The sequence below is a fragment of the Eublepharis macularius genome, chromosome 13 (assembly GCF_028583425.1).
Source record: "Eublepharis macularius isolate TG4126 chromosome 13, MPM_Emac_v1.0, whole genome shotgun sequence".
In the NCBI taxonomy this organism is placed as follows: Eukaryota; Metazoa; Chordata; class Lepidosauria; order Squamata; family Eublepharidae; genus Eublepharis; species Eublepharis macularius.
The window spans coordinates 50658486-50676209 of NC_072802.1; the positions used below are offsets into that span (position 1 = coordinate 50658486).

The 17724-nt window shown below is 45.5% G+C and overlaps 1 protein-coding gene across 1 annotated transcript in view; it reads right to left on the reverse strand.

Annotated features, from left to right (window-relative positions):
- AP1B1 (adaptor related protein complex 1 subunit beta 1) overlaps positions 1-17724 on the reverse strand; it is a 55010-nt gene that overhangs the window by 18133 nt on the left and 19153 nt on the right. Inside the window, exons 3-13 of the mRNA XM_054996015.1 lie at positions 16584-16689; positions 15021-15156; positions 14255-14500; positions 9584-9774; positions 8093-8314; positions 6628-6748; positions 6351-6446; positions 5153-5268; positions 4016-4181; positions 3050-3148; positions 1286-1545 (exon numbers count right to left, since the gene is read on the reverse strand). Coding sequence (XP_054851990.1) covers positions 1286-1545; positions 3050-3148; positions 4016-4181; positions 5153-5268; positions 6351-6446; positions 6628-6748; positions 8093-8314; positions 9584-9774; positions 14255-14500; positions 15021-15156; positions 16584-16689 — 1759 coding nt within the window. The remainder of the gene's footprint in view (positions 1-1285; positions 1546-3049; positions 3149-4015; positions 4182-5152; positions 5269-6350; positions 6447-6627; positions 6749-8092; positions 8315-9583; positions 9775-14254; positions 14501-15020; positions 15157-16583; positions 16690-17724) is intronic.

A 17724-nucleotide genomic window follows, 5' to 3' on the forward strand; every position in this document is an offset into this window, starting at 1 on the left:
AACCCCAGTTTCAATCACCAGCATCCCCAGTTGAAAGAATCAGAGAGTAGGTGATAAAGGCCTCCGCCGCCTGATACCCAGGAGACCTGCTGGGAATCAAAGCAGACAACAGAGACCTTGACAGACCAAGAGAGCTTCATGTACTGCTATCAAACTCCTGTGGGAGTCTGAAGGATTCGGTAGACAATGCTGAGCACTGATGATCACAAATAAATCATGGCCAGGTAATCCAATCAGGTTTTTTGAGAGCAGGATGGTACTTCCTTTTACACAACTGTATATAAACCACAACTCATATTAATGTCTTGGGGGGAGGGGGAGAAGCTGGATATTTTCTCCCATAGCTCAAAGCACATAGTATATGCAAATCAAAGGAATGCAGAAATTGGTTCTTAATTTTAGCTTTCCTTGTCACTACGGCTGACACATTTAGCCAAATTAAAATGGATTTTAAACACTTCAAATGGAGTGTCAACATCTGCTGCTCGGGGGCACCTTTTGAACAGACATTTAATACTAAATATTTAATATCTCTCCACACAGGCAATCTTAGAAACAGCATTCCTTTGTCCCCTCGCTTTAGAGGGAATGGCTCTCGTTAAGACGTACATCGTCCAAAAACAGAGATGCGTTGCTTTTCATTTGCAAAGCATTTTATTCATATGAAATCCCTATAGGTCATATAAGTTTTAGTTGATTAAGCTTACTTTAAGCTGGTGACAGCCCTTCATATAAGCTTACACCAAAGAAGCAGAGCTACGGCCTGCCTGACTAGATCATGAAAGCTCCCATTCTCCGGGCTTTCCACAAACGATGCAAAACTGAATTATTCAGGAAGGCTTTTTTATACACAGGTAAACATGCTGTATGGTAGTGAAATGGTTCCGAAAGATGCTTTGGTAAAGGACTGTGGTCAACACTACTGTGTACTGTCTGTTGCTGTAACTATGCACCTACTTTGTAATTTCGATATATTTAACGTGCAATGTTTAAATTGCTTATACTTTGTTTCAGCTCCATTTCGGATTTCTGCAATCCAAACCTTATTGCTTTGTTTATTGGATGCCCCATTTTATTGACTTAGTTTAATTCTTCTTGAGTATCAGCAACAAAGGCCTATAAATAATGTATATGAAATAAAAAAATACAATCAGTATGAGATAGAGAGCTCTTGCCACAACCACTTTAGGAAGTGAGGCTAGACCCAGAGCTAGAGACTGCACGCCACAGCTAAGCATTGGATTCTCTAACACCAGCAGTGGAGTAAGGAAGACTGAGTACTCACGAGCCTGTTCGGGGTGGGAGGCTCTTGTGAATGATGCCTCTGCTCCCCTCCACGAAGGCACTCGGGGGCTTGTGATAGACAGAGGCCAGGGTGCCAATGTAGCAGATCAGTTCATCCAGCAGGGTTGGCTCGATCAGGTCTGTCTCCTCAGAGATGAGGGGCTTCTCGGCCAGCACCACTTCCTTGGCTGCCACAGGATCAGTGGAGAGCAGGCGCCAGTAGATGTAGCCACGGTCTCTCAAGTCGGGGTTGTCGGAGTCCTTTGCAGCAGATAGAAACGTACATGATTTGGTTTAGGAATTTTCAAGCAGGTCTTCCGAGTCACAATGATGGAAAGCCTCCAACATTCACCAAGACAAAGTTCTTTGTCTGCTGGAGTTCCCTCTTGCCCTTTGCCACTACTGCACAAATCCCATCAATATGCAGAAGCTGGTCCAGAGCTCAGACTTCAGTACTCTGCCCATCTCAGTAAAAAAAAAAGGTGCCTAGAACTTATGACAACTGCAAGAATAGATTTACATGCCTGTGAACAATGCTGATGCCAGCTGAACAAGGTTTTCAGGGACTGGAAATGGGTGGGTCTCCAAACCTTTGCACAGCTCCTTAATCACCAGCAAATGAGCAAGATTTATACCGTTTGCATCCAGGTTGCAAAACGTACCAGGTTTGGATTACACGAGCACAGAACACAGACAGGCCAGCCCTTGCATCTCTGCCATGCTGTAGGTTGCAATGGGGTGCGGGGAGGCTGTCTAACAAGGCAACAGAAGTGAGGTAGGAGAGAATATGGGACAACACATAGCAACCTCACTGAAAGGTAGGGCAGATACCTTCCTACATTTTGCCAACTGGATTAGGGCAACATTCTTTCCCTGGTCCCTATGAAAGGCAGAGAAAACTACTGGATGAAAGCAACAAAGGTTTCGTACCTTTCATCAACTAGCTACAAATCTTTGAGGAAGGCCCTAACTTAACACTTTGTAGAAAGAAAACAGTTTCAATGGGATTTGCTAGACCAGCCCTTAGAGGGGGAATGCATTCAGGTCATTTATTATTACACACATGTGTAGGAGTACTAGCCCAGTGGTCTTCAACCTATGGGTCGGGACCATCAGGTGGGCCACCAGCCCCTGCACAGCCACCGTAGTTTTTTTGCTGCTATGTCCATACAAAGAAAGCAAGAGCACTGCACCCCTCCTGCCTCTCTTTGCATGCAAGCTGAAGGAAAACAGCTGGACGGCAAGGGCAAGCCACTCAGCTGGGGAGAAGATTCTTCCACTGATCTAACCCTGGACTTGCCCTTCACCACACTACATCTCCTGGTGATCAGCCTTGGCCCACGCAATCCCTAAACTCTCTTGTTCTGCTGCCTGCTACCAGGCCTTCCAAACAGTGAGGTCACATCTCTGGTTCCCTCTGTTTCTATCCTGTCAGTGACCTCACATGTTTGATGACAGCATGGAGCCCAGTAAATCGCAAAAGGTTATAATGGAAAGGTTGAAGAGCACTAGTGTAGCAGACAGAGACATGAACCATGGAAACCTAGGTTTGAACCCTTGGTTGGTCGGTCTCTCTCAATTTAGCCTACCCAATAGGGTTGTTGCAAGGATGAAAGTCGGCATGTCACCACTTGGGAGTTCCCTCATGAAAGGGCAGGATACAAAAATGTGATGAAAAACTACCCCACTTCCAAGCAAGAAGGAAACCCATGGAGTGATTTTAAAAAGGAGGGAGTTGTGCCGCCAGCGAGGTCGTCTCCCCTACCTGTGTAGCCAAGCTCAGAACCTGCTGCACAAGCTCCTGGGTTTCGGTGGGCTTCTTTAGGAAAAGCTTCACGATGGCCGTCAGCAACTGCAGCTGTACCTGTATGATGAAGGGGGAAAGCATTTGCAGGCTTGCCACACTTTATCCTCGGGCAGGTGGGCAGCTGTGAAATGTGCAAGGCTAGCAAAATGTCCATCTTCAAAATTGAGCGGCAGCGTGTGTACATCCAGAGGGAGGGCTTGCATCAAGGAAGGACCCAGCCCCAAATACAATTTGCAATTATTCTTGGCACATTCTAAGCAGACATGCATTGCAACTTTGCAATCCCATCCATTTGTGGGACTCCTGCCCGACTGAGCCTAGGCTGCTTGGTGTCTAACATGAGGATGGCGTTTTGTCCTGACGGAGACGCAGCCATCAGCACTGAACTTTGCTTATATCTTCACTTATATGCACTTGGGGAGGCTAGCCTGGTACCTGCAGCCCTACCCTGGATTCTGTTGCTCAGTCACTGGAGAATGTGATCCGAGATGTTTACCCTATTTACCGAGATTTACCCTATTTGAACCAGGACAATCAGCCAAGATGGTTTGCTCAAACAGTTTGCTTCGGGTGGTGAGTAACTTGGGAATTGTCCTGCTGAATCCACAGCTGTCTTTTTAAAGAGACGCACATGTGCTCAGAGAAAAGGAATTCTGGGGACATTTTCACCACGTTCCCTTGTTTTTTTCCTTGGCAAGTCCAACCTAGCAAACCAGAGGGTGGGTCCTGGAGAAGCCACGTTTTAAGAAGATGCCAATGAAACAACACACAATCCTCAAGGTTCGGGGCAACATCACCCATGACGCTATAGGGTATTCCAACGGTGCACAATCCAATGATACAATGCTTCCGGATGACAGACACACACACACACACACACACAGCTTCTCAACGACAGGCCTGTCATTTGCCCTGCCCAATCACCTGAGTGCTCTCATCATGGAATCCTTCCAGGAAACTCTCCAGCAGCTCGTCCGCATTGTCTATGCGCTCTGCATATTCTCCCACAATCCAGATCATGGCAGCTCGGGCCTCTGGCTCATCGAGAGAGTCCAGGTTCTCACACAGGGTGGCGATCACACTCTCATATCTGGACACAAAGACACCCCCCACACAAACATGATGCAAACATGCAATTACCAAAGGAACTCCTCCCTGGCTCCTTCAAAAATGCTAGTTTTGACACAAGGCTCTGCGTCCATAGGGAGGTTTCCCTTAAGAGTCCAAAGGGCATGAGGTCAGATAGGTCCGTTCATGGGACTGACTGTCTGTGTCAAGATGTTTAAACAGAGAGGACATCTTTAAAAGGTTCTGGATGCTCCATATTATGTAGGTTGCTACCAAATACAGCCTTTCCCCCCCTTCCCACCACTGGAATTCCTCATCTTTCTATCTATCTGGCACCTATTTCAATGGCTTTTAAACACTGCATAAGAACAGGTTTTTCCCCAATTCAGTTTTTATGGACAACATATTTTACTGGACATGTCACTATTGATAATGGTTTTATCTATGCATTTTTATTGTTTTTGTATCATGTCAAAGTTATGTTTAGGGAAGAGGCTACAGCTTAGTGGTAGAAACATCGGCTTAGCATTCAGAAGGTCTGAGATTCAATTTCTACTAACTCCAGGTAAAGTAGCTCAGGCACTGGGAAAGCCCTTTCTTTGCTGCAGCCAGCCAAAACAGACAATGATGGATGGGGTGGACCAGCAGTCTGACTTGATGCAAGGTGAGTTATTATTGTACGCTGTCTTAAATTAGATCAGCGCATGTGTGCATGAATGAATTAAAGCAGCTGAGAAGCCACCAAGACTTCAGAGAATTGGCAATATTAAATAATTATACTGCACTTATGTTACACCCCTTCTTAGTACTCTTAATAACCACCCATCAGGTAGAACACTATTACAGAGCAGTGGGAGTAGAGACTGAGAGAACAGCAGCTTGCCCTCAACAACTGAAGGGCTGAAATGAGATCTGAGCCAGGGATCTTCAGATAACACTTGTTACTACACCACACTAACTAAAGGCAGCAGATCAGTGAAGACGTTCACCTACTTGTTGGGGTACTTGCGGAAAATGTCCTTGATGACAACAATCGCCTCCTGCACCACGTAGTTGACCTTGGTTTGGATGAGGTCTAAGAGTGTGCTTACACAGCGCTCTGCAGATTGCTGGGCAGAAAGAAAAGAGGGACGAGGTCAGCCAAGAGACCAATGAAAACTGCAAAGGACAGCAGAACTAAGTGACATGGCATCCGGATTATCTTTTAGCGAGGGTGGGATTTGTAAACAGGAAGACCGGGAATTTCCTGGTCATGTGTGCAAGTCACAAACAACCTTCTGCACACTATAGAATTCACAAGAGGGGTAGCTGAAACCTGCAGTACGCCTCTGCTGTTAAAGCCACTCCTTAGCCATTACTCCAAAAAGCATGATGCATATGAAGACAGGTCACTCTCCTCCCTTAATGCTGCTTGTCTTAGCAAATTGCAGTGCTTGCCGCTCGCTGCCCCCAAACCCTATAATCCAAAAGTGAGTGTTCACTCGTGTTCCTCCACCTGCAAACTGCCTTCACAGGAAGAAGCTCCAAATATTTCAAACAGCAGCAGCAGGAGGCTCCAAGAGGAACTAGCTGGTTTCCAGATCCTTAAAACACGGTGTCATGGACCAAACGTTCATCAGGTTTTCTCAAATATTACATCATGCACTCTAGTGGAAAAATGCATCCCATAAACCACTTTTGTTTGTGTTATAGAAGACTATCTCCCCATCCCAGAGTTGGACCCTGAGAGCTGTCCCATTTCAGCCTGCAGGTGCAGGTGGGTGATGCACACAACAATGTCCCTCCATGCAAAAAGAACCCCTGCTTATTTGAGTGCATGGAGCTCCCTTAGACCAATGGTCTGACTCCATATACCAAGGTCAATATTGCCTACTCTGACTGGCAGTAGGTCTCAGGTAGAAGTCATTCATCTATTACCTGATCTTTTTAACTGGTGATGCCACGGACTGAGCCTAGAACCTTTTATAAGCCAAGGAAATATGCTACCACTGAGCCACAGCCCCTCTCACACAGAAAACGTGTCTGGGAGAAAAGTTCTAGTTGACCCATTCTCTACAACAGGGTCATGTTCTATACGCAAGGTATCTTTGCATGAAGATCATTCAGTCGTGTGGGCCTTCCATCACAGCTAGAAGAACTACCACCAAGTATAAGGTTTGCTAACAAAGTAAGAAGCCAGCAAGAGACTCACCTCAACCTTGATGGCACAACGGCCAATGGCTCGGACAGCTTTCCTCACAAAGTCCACATCCACTTCTGTTGCATACTCCTTTAACTCCGCAAGCACCTGTTACAAGACATGAGGGGAAAAGACCACCACAAGTCCTTCCATTTAAATTAAAAATTAATATAGCACTGAAGCAACACCCAGAGAATCGCTACTATTTTGTAGCACAAGCTTGCAAGAGTTCCAAAGCAGGGCGACCCTACAGAAGCAGACGAGAGACGTTCCCTTCTGAAGGATTTACCTGAGCAATATTGGCTTGGGAGGCGAGACGGATCATGATGTCCAGTTTCTCCAGTTTGACATAGATTGGGTCATTGTACTTCACAAAGAAAACTTTCATCTCATGTTTCAGGATTTCAGGCCTGGAGTGAGAAAGGACAAGAGAAATCTCTACCGCTAGTTTAACAAGCAGCAATTAAGCGGAAAGAGAAATTTTGGTTAATTTCCCCCTCTCGAAACAGGGACAGAACCTCTTATGGAGGCTGAACACCTCCCAACCTTTGGGGACAAAAGCCATGAAGAATAGCCTATAGCTGTGCATGAGTGGAAACCCAAAGTTTACCTTTATCTTATATACCAAACTACTGTATAAGTGAAAGTTCTGTAATTATACTGTTTGATTAATGTCTTTGCAGCATCCAGGGAATAGTGTTTGATCAGCATATTTAGCTGATGCTTACTAAAGATGGTACCCAGCAGGGGACCTGTCCCTTTTCTCACCCTAACCCCACCCTAACATTTGAAGTTTCCATCTAATCAAATTTATCTTCCTGAAGCAAGCAATTTTCCCTGTGATGCTGATCAAAATGCACAGAGGAGTTAGCCACTGGTCATTTGAGTTTTTGAAGTGGTATGTCTAAAATTGAAAGAGGAAAAAAAAAAGTCAGCGATTCCCCTCTAACCTCTAAACCAAAACTCTGCTTCATGTGCTAGCCTTGCCTTAGCGACTGCAACGTAACCTCTCTCTCAGCATTCCTCGTTTTTCTCACCTCAATCCCAAGCCCTGTTGTCAAAGTCAGCCAGCGCTATTGTTGATCAAATCACGATGTCCCTCTTTAAACTCCAACACTGCCTTCGTGTCCCTTCCCGTGTCCAACACAAATGCTTGGTCCCCACTTTTAATGCCCTCCATGCCTTGCCCTCCCTCCACCCCCACCCCTCTTCCTTGCCTGTGACGTCTCCTTCTCTGGACCAGCCACCTTCAGCTCAACAAAAGTCCTGTGTATTCTTAAGAACATTCTCCCTTCCCCTTATGCCTGGAATTCCTTTCAAGGATACCTATCCGGTGCCACCTCTTCCTTCCTTCCAATCCATAAAGACTTTGGTTTCACCTCTTATTCCTCATCCCTAGTGGAAAAGTGGCTCAGGTGTATGCAACTGCCTCTGCCTCTGCCGAGGGGCCTCCCATGATCCATTCTTCTTTCCCTTTTTTCTTCTGTTGTCCACCTCTTATGGAACTTAAGATTGTAAGTTCTTTGGGGCAAGGATCTGTCTTTCCCCCCCTGTTACTTTGTAAAGTAACATGTACATTAATGCACAGGAAAGAGCCAGAATGGTTATCAAGCCACAAGTCCAGCACAAAACTTGTACAAAGAATTTGTACTCTTTACCATGGTATTAATACTCGGTGTTTCCATCCTGTTAGGAACATCCAACATGTCCCATTTCCTCCCCAACTGCACGAGGCAGGAGAAGGAAGGACTCACCTCTTCTGCACAATGAGGTTGATGTTCCGGAGCGCCACATACTGCAGCTCGGGCTCCGCTGAGAGCAGGGTGACAAGCGGGGGAGCCAGTTTCTTCAGCAACGTGCCATAATAATCCAAGTCCTTTGAGAGCATCTCCATGAACTTCATTAATACTTTCACAGCTGAAAGGACTACAGCAGAATTGGCGTGGGACAGCCGGGGTGTCACTCGCTCACAGATGCTGCAAGGTGGTGGAGGGGAGAACAAGGTGACAAAATGCAGCATCCAAGTGTCAAAGTGGGGGGGAAAGTTGCCTGCCAACTCAGAGAACTTGAGAGTAACCCAAAAGATGTACAGTCTGGCCTTCTTCTGAATGCAATGCAGGACTGTCTGCACACCTCAGCCACTGATCAACCTACATAACCATTTTTATCAGTTCTGCTATAGCCTTGAACAACAGCAAAAGGCAATAGAAGGAGCGAGACAACGAATAGCGTAACCTGATATAATTATGAACAAAGATGCAGAAAGCCAGGCATGGCTGGCAGCTTAAAAATAGACACCAGGGTTGTTGAGCTCCGGAACATCTTCCAATGCTCGGCTTCAGCTCTGGGAGGTATGGACTAGCAGCAAATAATAAGCAGAGTGCCATTCCCTCCCGATCACTCACTGAAGGAAGAACGCTTAACGGCAAACCAACCTTGGCACCATTCCGCTAAGTGCTTCCTTAGAAAAAGAGACGGTGTGGAAGACCGAGCAGGCTGCTCCAGTGAGAACTTCACCCCCACCCCCCTCCCCACCACCCCCATTAGCATGTTCAGGTCTCCCTCCACACTGGCTTCTAAGCGCTGCAAAAAAAAAATCACAGTGCCTCATCTTAGTTTTTGTGTTATATGGTACAATTCCTTCATGCTATACGGATGTCAGTCACTGGGAGCACACCGGTGGAAAGGCAGGACACACATTTTATTTTTTAAAAAGCATGGAGTGGGCCACACGTGCAAGGAGGCGGCTTAGAAAGGGGCCAGCACTGCAACTAATTCGAAAGAGGGAACAAAGGGCTTCGGGCAGCCTCCATCTCTTACGTGGAGTTCCAGTTGGTAGCTAGTGGGTAAGAAAGAGAAGGATATGCACCCCTAGCTTCATAGAGGCTTCGGGAGGGCAGAGGGTTAAATCCTTCTCCCTCCCCTGCAGCTGAGCATCTGACAGGTGCTCATCCTGCATATGTTTCCCCCTCAGCTCAGCTGGCCATGAGTAGGCCAGACCTGCTTTCAGTTTCAAGGGAAGCCACAAGACCATCCACAGGGGCCTTTGTTGTTGGCATGGCAACAACCATGGCTGGCTCCCTCCACCTTTCAGTTTGCCAGAGTAGTTCATTGCCTGGCAACTGCTGTTTCCCTTCTGCTGACTGAGTTGCTGCTCTGGGCAGGGCTGCTTGGCAAGGCACGTCCAAGGCTTTCCCTCGCTGGCACTAGGGGACTCCATACAGGAGCCGAGCTACAGCGCTTACCTCTGGGCCTCACGGTCATCTTTGGGCATGTAGTTGGCCAGGCAGTCGAGGATGAAGATCTGGCCCCACTCTGTGCACTCGTTCAGGGCCGTCAGCAGCTTGTTGATCGACTGCGGGTTCAAGTCTAGCAGGTTGCTGCTCGGGTGGGATTCGGCTATCTCAGAGAGGGCTGCTACTGCGTTAGCTACCACCTGATGAGACACCCCAAAACGAGCCATTCAAAAACCCTCCTCCACAAAACAGAGTAAAACTACAGCTGCTTTGTCAGACTAGACCAGAAATCCCCATCCTGTGTCCCAGAGGACCTTGTGAAAGCTACTAGTGCCCCATAAGAATTAAACAAAGGCTCCTAGGAGACCAAGTTAACTCATCAGAGGTGGCTGCCTGGATGCATCCCAACACAATTCACTGCTCTTCCCTTGCATACTCTACTGCATCTCTGAATCAGGTGTGATGCAGAGATGCAGCAGAGCCACCAGCTCTCAGAGGAGGCTTCCTGTTGCATCTATGAATGAGTACTACTCCAAGCTCACTTCCTCAGAAGGCACACCTAAATCAGCAACTCAAGTAAACATACAGAGGATATACTGTCGAAGAAGAGACTTTAAGAATGACCAGAGCATGGTTTCCAGCCCTGAAAAACACCAGGCTAACAAAACACTCTATACCCGACAATAGCCCCGCAGAGAAGATTAGTACATCAAGCACCAATCCATATGCAAAAGAACCTCCTCAGGATACAGTGAAGCCTCCCTCCATTAGCATTCCACACCCTGGGAAACTCTTACAGGATGACTCAGCTCAACCTCACCCCTCCTGAGTAGATATAAATGACCTGCCAACATCTTTTCCACACTGTGACACTGAGAGATCTCTGTCTTTTGGTGCTACACCTCTGAAGATGCCAGCCACAGCTGCTGGAGAAATGTCAGGAACTACAATGCCAAGACCACAGCTATACAGCCTGGAAAATCCACAACAACCATACAGAGGATATATTTTTTTATTCTTGCACACGAAGAGTAGTACTGCTTGCAATATAATATAGAAGTGTGAAGTGTACATCCATCTTTGAATGGGGGCATGCCTCAAACCTTTGAGAAACATATGACTATATGTCATATGTTGAGAAACATCTGGACTATATGACACCAGTCCAGAAACCTACACTGCTACTATTACAGGGAAGACAAACCATAATAGCTAAGACTGATGCATCCATATTCAAAAGCAATATACAAGATGCTAAGGAAAAACACATATCCTTGCATTTTCTAAAGAAAGCATTTGGTTGGCTGTTTCTAGAGAAAGAGGGTACCAGATGAGACAAACATTTGCTGTGACTGGCTTGTCCAATTTCTTTACTTTCTAAAAGTGTTATGTCAATGATATGTATTAAGTCAGGCATCTAAATACAACCTGGTGCTTGTTATTGTTCAGTTGTCCTTTGCAGTATGTTATTTGATCCATAATACAGAGGAGCGTGACTTTGCTCATCAGAAATGGCCGGCTTTCCAGCCTGTAAGGGCCCTTGCTTCTGCATTAAAGATGGGAACAACAACCCATAATTAAAGTGACAGCTGGCACGCTTGAGGCCATTTTCAGGAAGAAGAAATGGGTTAAGATAACCAGGCTGCAACAGGCTATATATCTAAACCTGCAGTTAGAGGCTTCTCCAGTCGCTCTCAGGAGGAAGCAAGCAACCAATTTGGTATGAAACCTTTAGGCAAAAATGCTCCAAAATGCAATGACCGATTTTATTCATCCTTAAGAAAGCTTCTGCATCATTCAACACCAGGTTTTTAACTAGGGGTCTGATGTTTAACTGTTTTTACAGTCTGCTTCTAGCCTGAGGACTGTTAGGAGGGTCATTTAGGCTGCTAAAATGTTTTATTGCTCTAGGTTTTTAATGCTTTAAATAATTTTATATTTATGAGATTTTTATACTATTTTAATTTTATGGACTGCATCTAGAGGCGGCATGTAGATTTTCTAAGTAAGTGGTTTAGAGAGAATGATGAAAAAGTGATCTTTTATTACCTCAACCTAGTTGGATATGTTCAGATACAACACCCCATGGTCCTTTAACCATCATGAAGAGGAGCAACTGAGAAGTGAATGCCCTCCCGCAGCATTAACTATGGTCACTAGAGTTTGCAGTCGAGTTGCAAGCTCTGTTTGAAAAGTAAAGAATAGTAAACGGCCACTTCACTTACTGCACAACAAGTTTACTTAAGCAAAAACAAACAGTGGCAAAAGTAAGAGGGGGATAAAAATCTCATGAGCTTGCACTGCACCATGGCTGGCTTTGAAAGGAAGTGGAAGAACTGGGAACACTTGTTCTAAATCTGACCTATATGGGATAAGTTTTTGAAGCTGACAAAGTCTTCATTTTTTTTTGCTGTAACTTCTGTGCTGAGTTCTTGCATGAAGTGAAACTGCTGTTCTCTTAGCATCACAGCCCCCAACGAGTTTTCCAGGCCATTAAAAATTCATTTGGCTCGCTTCACGCAAAGACGCTGGTGGTTATTCAATTACATGCCTTTTAAAAATATAGACAGGCAAAGAGCAACTGCCTGGGCTTGGCATTTCTCTTAAGCTGCAAGCTTAACCAAAGAACAGTAACAGTGTGTGCAACGTTTTAATTTATTCTCTAAACTCCTATTTGAAAGAGAAGAGTCCTGCTCCTTTGATCAGGGAGAGAAGATTGGGTTCAGGACTAACTGGGATTCAGAACTTGGTTTCCCAGGACAGATTCCAATGCTAGTCTCTTGACTGTAAGACAAACTTTGCTTTAATTAGACAAGTTAGACTAATTTAGAAACACAATGCAAATTAGAAACACAATGCAAAATAGCACTGTACCTTGCTCCCACTTTGAAAGAATAAATGCATATACACAGAATGTCAGAATATCAGAAAAAAGCACAGCATGGGGAGGTTAGACACCTATACTATTTCTCTCTTTTTTAACATGGGAGATCATTCCAACATCTTCCTTCCCCTACAGCGTCACTGTGCTGTAACCACAGCTTAGAAAGCCTCAGTATCTGTGTAGTCAGAACTATGTGCTGTCCCTTTAACAATTGGTACTCATGGGAATTGTAGTCCCCCCTCCAATATAGAAGTTTATTGTAGGCTTCCTGTGAAGGTGTTAAAAGTTTATGGTCCTCTTCCCCCCTTTGTTCAGACCCTTTCCCTCAAGGACGCAACAGTCATAATGAATTTACCGCTAGTCTACGAATCAATCTGGACTAATAAAGATGTACCTTGCTTCTAATGGAATCATGTCTCGTTCACTGGCTCTAACTGTAAGTAAGGATTCCTTTAAATCTGGGTTGAAAGAGGCTGCGCGTTAGAGCTATCTGGAAGCCAGCATCTTCCAGAATAGTAAATTCTGATCCTGAGAACCCTACCATCTTAACACCAGCCACCTTGCTGACACAGAAGACAGGCACCTGGCCTGCACCTCAAGGAGACTTCATCTCTAAGGATATGTTCAAGCAGCAATGGAAGCAAGTTCAACTCCTCGCTAACACCTTTTGGAAGCGATGGAAACAAGAGTACCTCCCAACTCTGCAATGCCGACGCAAGTGGGAGAAGTCTGAGCCCAACCCACGAGAAGGTAATGCCGTCCTCCTGAAAGACAAGGACGCTCCTAGGAACTCGTGGCCCATGGGACTTATAGATCGAGTTCTACCCAGCGCGGATGGGTTGGTCCGCAAGACTGACGTTCGTGTAGCCAGACACGACAGCCCGAAGATTTTCACCAGACCAGTCACCGAAGTAGTCCTGCTTGTACAGAAGACTGATCTTGAAGACTGAAGCTCAAGCTTTGCATGCCATTTGTTGCTTATATCCTATATTTAGCCTTTATTGCCTAGTTATGAGAATACTGTAGCATGACATATATGCTTAGACTTGTTAGGATACTCCACTAGCTTGCATGTTGGGGTGGAATCCATAGGATCCCAGGCGGAGAGTGTGCTGTAACCACAGCTTAGAAAGCCTCAGTATCTGTGTAGTCAGAACTATGTGCTGTCCCTTTAACAATTGGTACTCATGGGAATTGTAGTCCCCCCTCCAATATAGAAGTTTATTGTAGGCTTCCTGTGAAGGTGTTAAAAGTTTATGGTCCTCTTCCCCCCTTTGTTCGGACCCTTTCCCTCAAGGATGCAACAGTCATAATGAATTTACCGCTAGTCTACGAATAAATCTGGACCAATAAAGATGTACCTTGCTTCTAATGGAATCATGTCTCGTTCACTGGCTCTAACTGTAAGTAAGGATTCCTTTAAATCTGGGTTGAAAGAGGCTGCGCGTTACAGCTATCTGGAAGGCAGCATCTTCCAGAATAGTCACACTCTAAGAAATGCCTAATTCTGCTGAATGTATGGACTTAGCCTTCTGGAGACTCTGGCCAAAGAACTCAAATTGTCTGGCTCCTCCCTGGGTAAAGACACAACCTATTGGTTAAAATTGTCCACCGGAGAAGAAAAATGAAGCTGTACGCTGATGAAATAAGGGAGAAGGAAGGAATAGAAAAAAATAGAACCCCTCCCTCAGACTACTGGGAAACCCTCCTTATATGTCCTCCAGCCTCAAAGCCTTTTAAGAGACAAAGAAGGCAGCCCAGACAAAGGATATTCTCCAAACAAAGAGATCAATCACCATAGGGTTGGAATCTGATATCAGGTCCTTCAAGGTATCCAGAAACCCTTGGTCTTCCACTAGCTGCGCATTGATGTCATGAAGCTTTGCAACACAGACTGCTGCCGTCTTGCGCACATACGGGTCCTCATCCTTCAGGCACTTCCTTAGGGGCTCGCACAGATATTCAGTTATCTTATCAACCCGGATACAGCCCATTGTACGTACTGCCAGAGCCCGGATGAGAGGGTTTGGATCTTCACAATCCTGTGAGAGATTAACGATAAATATTTTTGTTAACTACCTCAAAGTAAAAGTTTGTGGTCCTACTGTATAGCATCTATACAGCTTTACTGCAGCATTCTGAAATGTGTTCCATATATTATCTTGTTGGAATCCTTCTCAACAATAACCCTTTGAGGTAGGCCAGTATTATCCCCTATGCTGCAGATGGGAGAGGGTGGCACTCAGAGAGTCACTGTTGCTTCAAGCCCTGTAGTGAGTTCATGGCAGAGGAAACATTCAAAACAGGGACTGGCTGACAGCTCATCTTTTTCACCACTATGTCACATCAGCTACTAGATCATCTCTCTTCATTGGAAGGCAATCCCTTGAAACCTGCCACTTAGCAGATACCCCCCTCCTCCGTTCCATGCTGTTTAAGTTCTTCCCCCGCTCTGGCTTCCCAGTTAGAGATGCCACTAATTGGACACTGATCTTTCCTGATCTACACAGAGAGTATTATTGAGACTCCTTAGCTGAGGGGCAAAGGATCAACAGAGCCCACCTTGACAAATGTATTCACAGCCATAATGGCCATATCTGGCTGGCTCTTGGCATAATTCATCAGGTAAAGGTAAACCAGCTTCTTCAGTTCCAGATTGTCAGTCTGCATGCAATTGACAACATCCGGGAAGAGAGCGCTGAAAAGAGAAAAAAGGATCGGCTTAAGAAGAGAAAAAAAGAATCGGCTGACAGATGAAAGTAGGGTGGGGGTGGGGGGTGAATTCTGACAGTGATGCTTTATAGCAGCTGCTCATTTTGCCAGAGAAACTTAAACCTCAAGCATTGATTTCACAGCACATTGTGGGCCAGCTTGGTCAACCACACACACTCCACTGAAGAGTAGTTACACAAATGGGCTACAATCCAAACCGACTGTGCGTAGCAAAGAGCTGCAAATGTTACATCATCACTTAGCCAATGAAGTGAGAAATTTGAGCGTGCCAGACTCTGACAAGAGATGTCCTCTTAGGAAAAGATCTGGAAAGATCTGCCATCCTGTGCAGAGCTTAAGTGACTTCCTCTCCTCCCCTCATTCCAAGTTGAAAAAGAGGGGAAAAAAACCAACCTCATCCAATTAGGCAGCAACTCGTGGTTTGCAGTTAGTTTGCAGCCATCTGGAGTGTTTTGCTAACTGGCCTAGCTCACTGCTTGGTAAAATCAGTCCTTTACTGTACTGCTTCAGACCACAGACAGAGGGTCAACATGACTGAATGCTTTTAGTCCAGCATCCCAATATAAAATCTATGTATATAGAAGACTAGCATGTCCGGGATGAGGCCATGCTACAAACTCTTCCTCCAGCAAAGTTAATTTTCTATATTGGGATCCCCTACTAAGAATCAGGAATGGTTTAGTCCTGGAACTTTTACCGTGCTGCTCATCTATACCCTCCTATTCCTGAAGACCTCTGGTCTTCTCCCTCCTCTAGGATCTGAATGATACAATCTACACAGTAAGGTCCAAAGATCAGGTGGGCCTCTCTGCCACTTTTCAGATATTAAAATTTCAATTCCATGTCCTCACCATCCCCCTGCCCCCCAGCTTATCTGATGGGTCTTGTTTCAAAGCCAGAAGATGCCTGGCATGTGTTCTAAATGCCCTATTTTCCGAAGGTCGAGATCACTGCAGCTTTTCTTAATCCACGCAAAGAAGCCTAGAATCCATCCGAATCCTCCTCCACCTATTATTAACTGGAAGCAAACCTGGCTGGCTCAAGGCTGTCTTGTGTAGGAGAGGCTACAGCAAAGGCCTCTGCAGATGCCAGCAGGGGAATGTTGAATCATTGTTAACAGTACACAGAAGCTGTCACTCAAACCCACCCCAACCATTGCAGAAAACGTTGGGTCATACTCTAAATCACACACATGTGGACCACTAACAAGTCCCACTGGGATGAAGCAGGAACCTAGCCGAGAACTAGCTCTTTCTTGCAATGGGATTATGCAGGGGGAAATATGGCTTAGATGGGCAAGCTTTTTTTCCAGGGAAGTTCATCAGTCATTCCTGCTCTTTCTATCAAGGAATCTCAGAGTACCACCTAAATATCTCAAGGCAGGAAACACACCTGACATCTTTGCCCACAGTCATAGAGGCGATCACCTTCTTCACAGCCTCTTTCTTCTTTTCTTTCTTGTCACTGTTCAGCTCTGCCTTCAGCTCAAATATCTCCCCTGGAGAGGAATTCAGGAGATTACAACAAAGACTTCATGCAATTGCACAGACGCCCCAGCTATCTCCTCCCAGCACCCAAATGAAGCCAACAGCCAAGCCTGCACCAGTGAAGTGGGTGTTTTGCTTCATGCGCTCTGCCTCCATCGTTCAAGCTTTCAGACTCATCTCAGCAAGGAAGTGCAGGGTAAGGAAAGAAAGAAAAGCACAGCAACAAGGACATTTATATCTCCCCTTCCTAACCCTTACAACAGGACCTCTAAGAAACAATTGCTGAAATACAGCTATAGATTCCAAAGTCAGCAAGACTAAACATACAATGCAATAAAATCCATTTCTATTTTCCTTCTAGAGTTTCTCCTAAACAGGATAAGAGTTGGGAAAAGATCAGCCAGGAAGACCTTCTGAGGAAGGGGAGCTGTAACAGGAAAGGCCTAGGTTCCACTGCCAAAGTCCATGTCTTCACCAAGGAAAGCATGAAGCATCATCTTAGGACTTGAGTGGGAAAGGAGAAGCCCTTTTCAATGTCCTGGACCAGATTATTTATGGCTTTAAGGTGCTTTGAACTGGGCCTCAAAATAAACTAGCAAACAACATAGCTCCTTAGGAACAAATGTTACACACTCCCCTCCAGTTAACACGAGACAGAAATATAGCACCTGCATTCTGATCCAGTTATAAAGTCTAGACACTCTTCAACAGCAAACAGAGTACACTGCAGTAATCTAACCTGAATTTTGCCATGGCATGCATCAAAGTAAAGCCTCAGGAGTAAATGTGGCATCAAAACTCCACCTCTGGCTCAAATCCTTGTCACGTTCACTTGCAAGTCCCATTGATTTAACAGGACGTGTCCAAGAAATTTAATTAACACTGGGATCCCAAGTACGTTACACTGACCTAGCTACACTCTCCAAGTTTCAATTCCCCCTGCCCCCCCCCCAGGTTTAGAGTTGAGGAGCCTCCCTAAGGCCCCTGATTCTGTCCAAACTCTTGACGCCAGATAAACATTTCAACCTCACAAGAGAGGACCATCG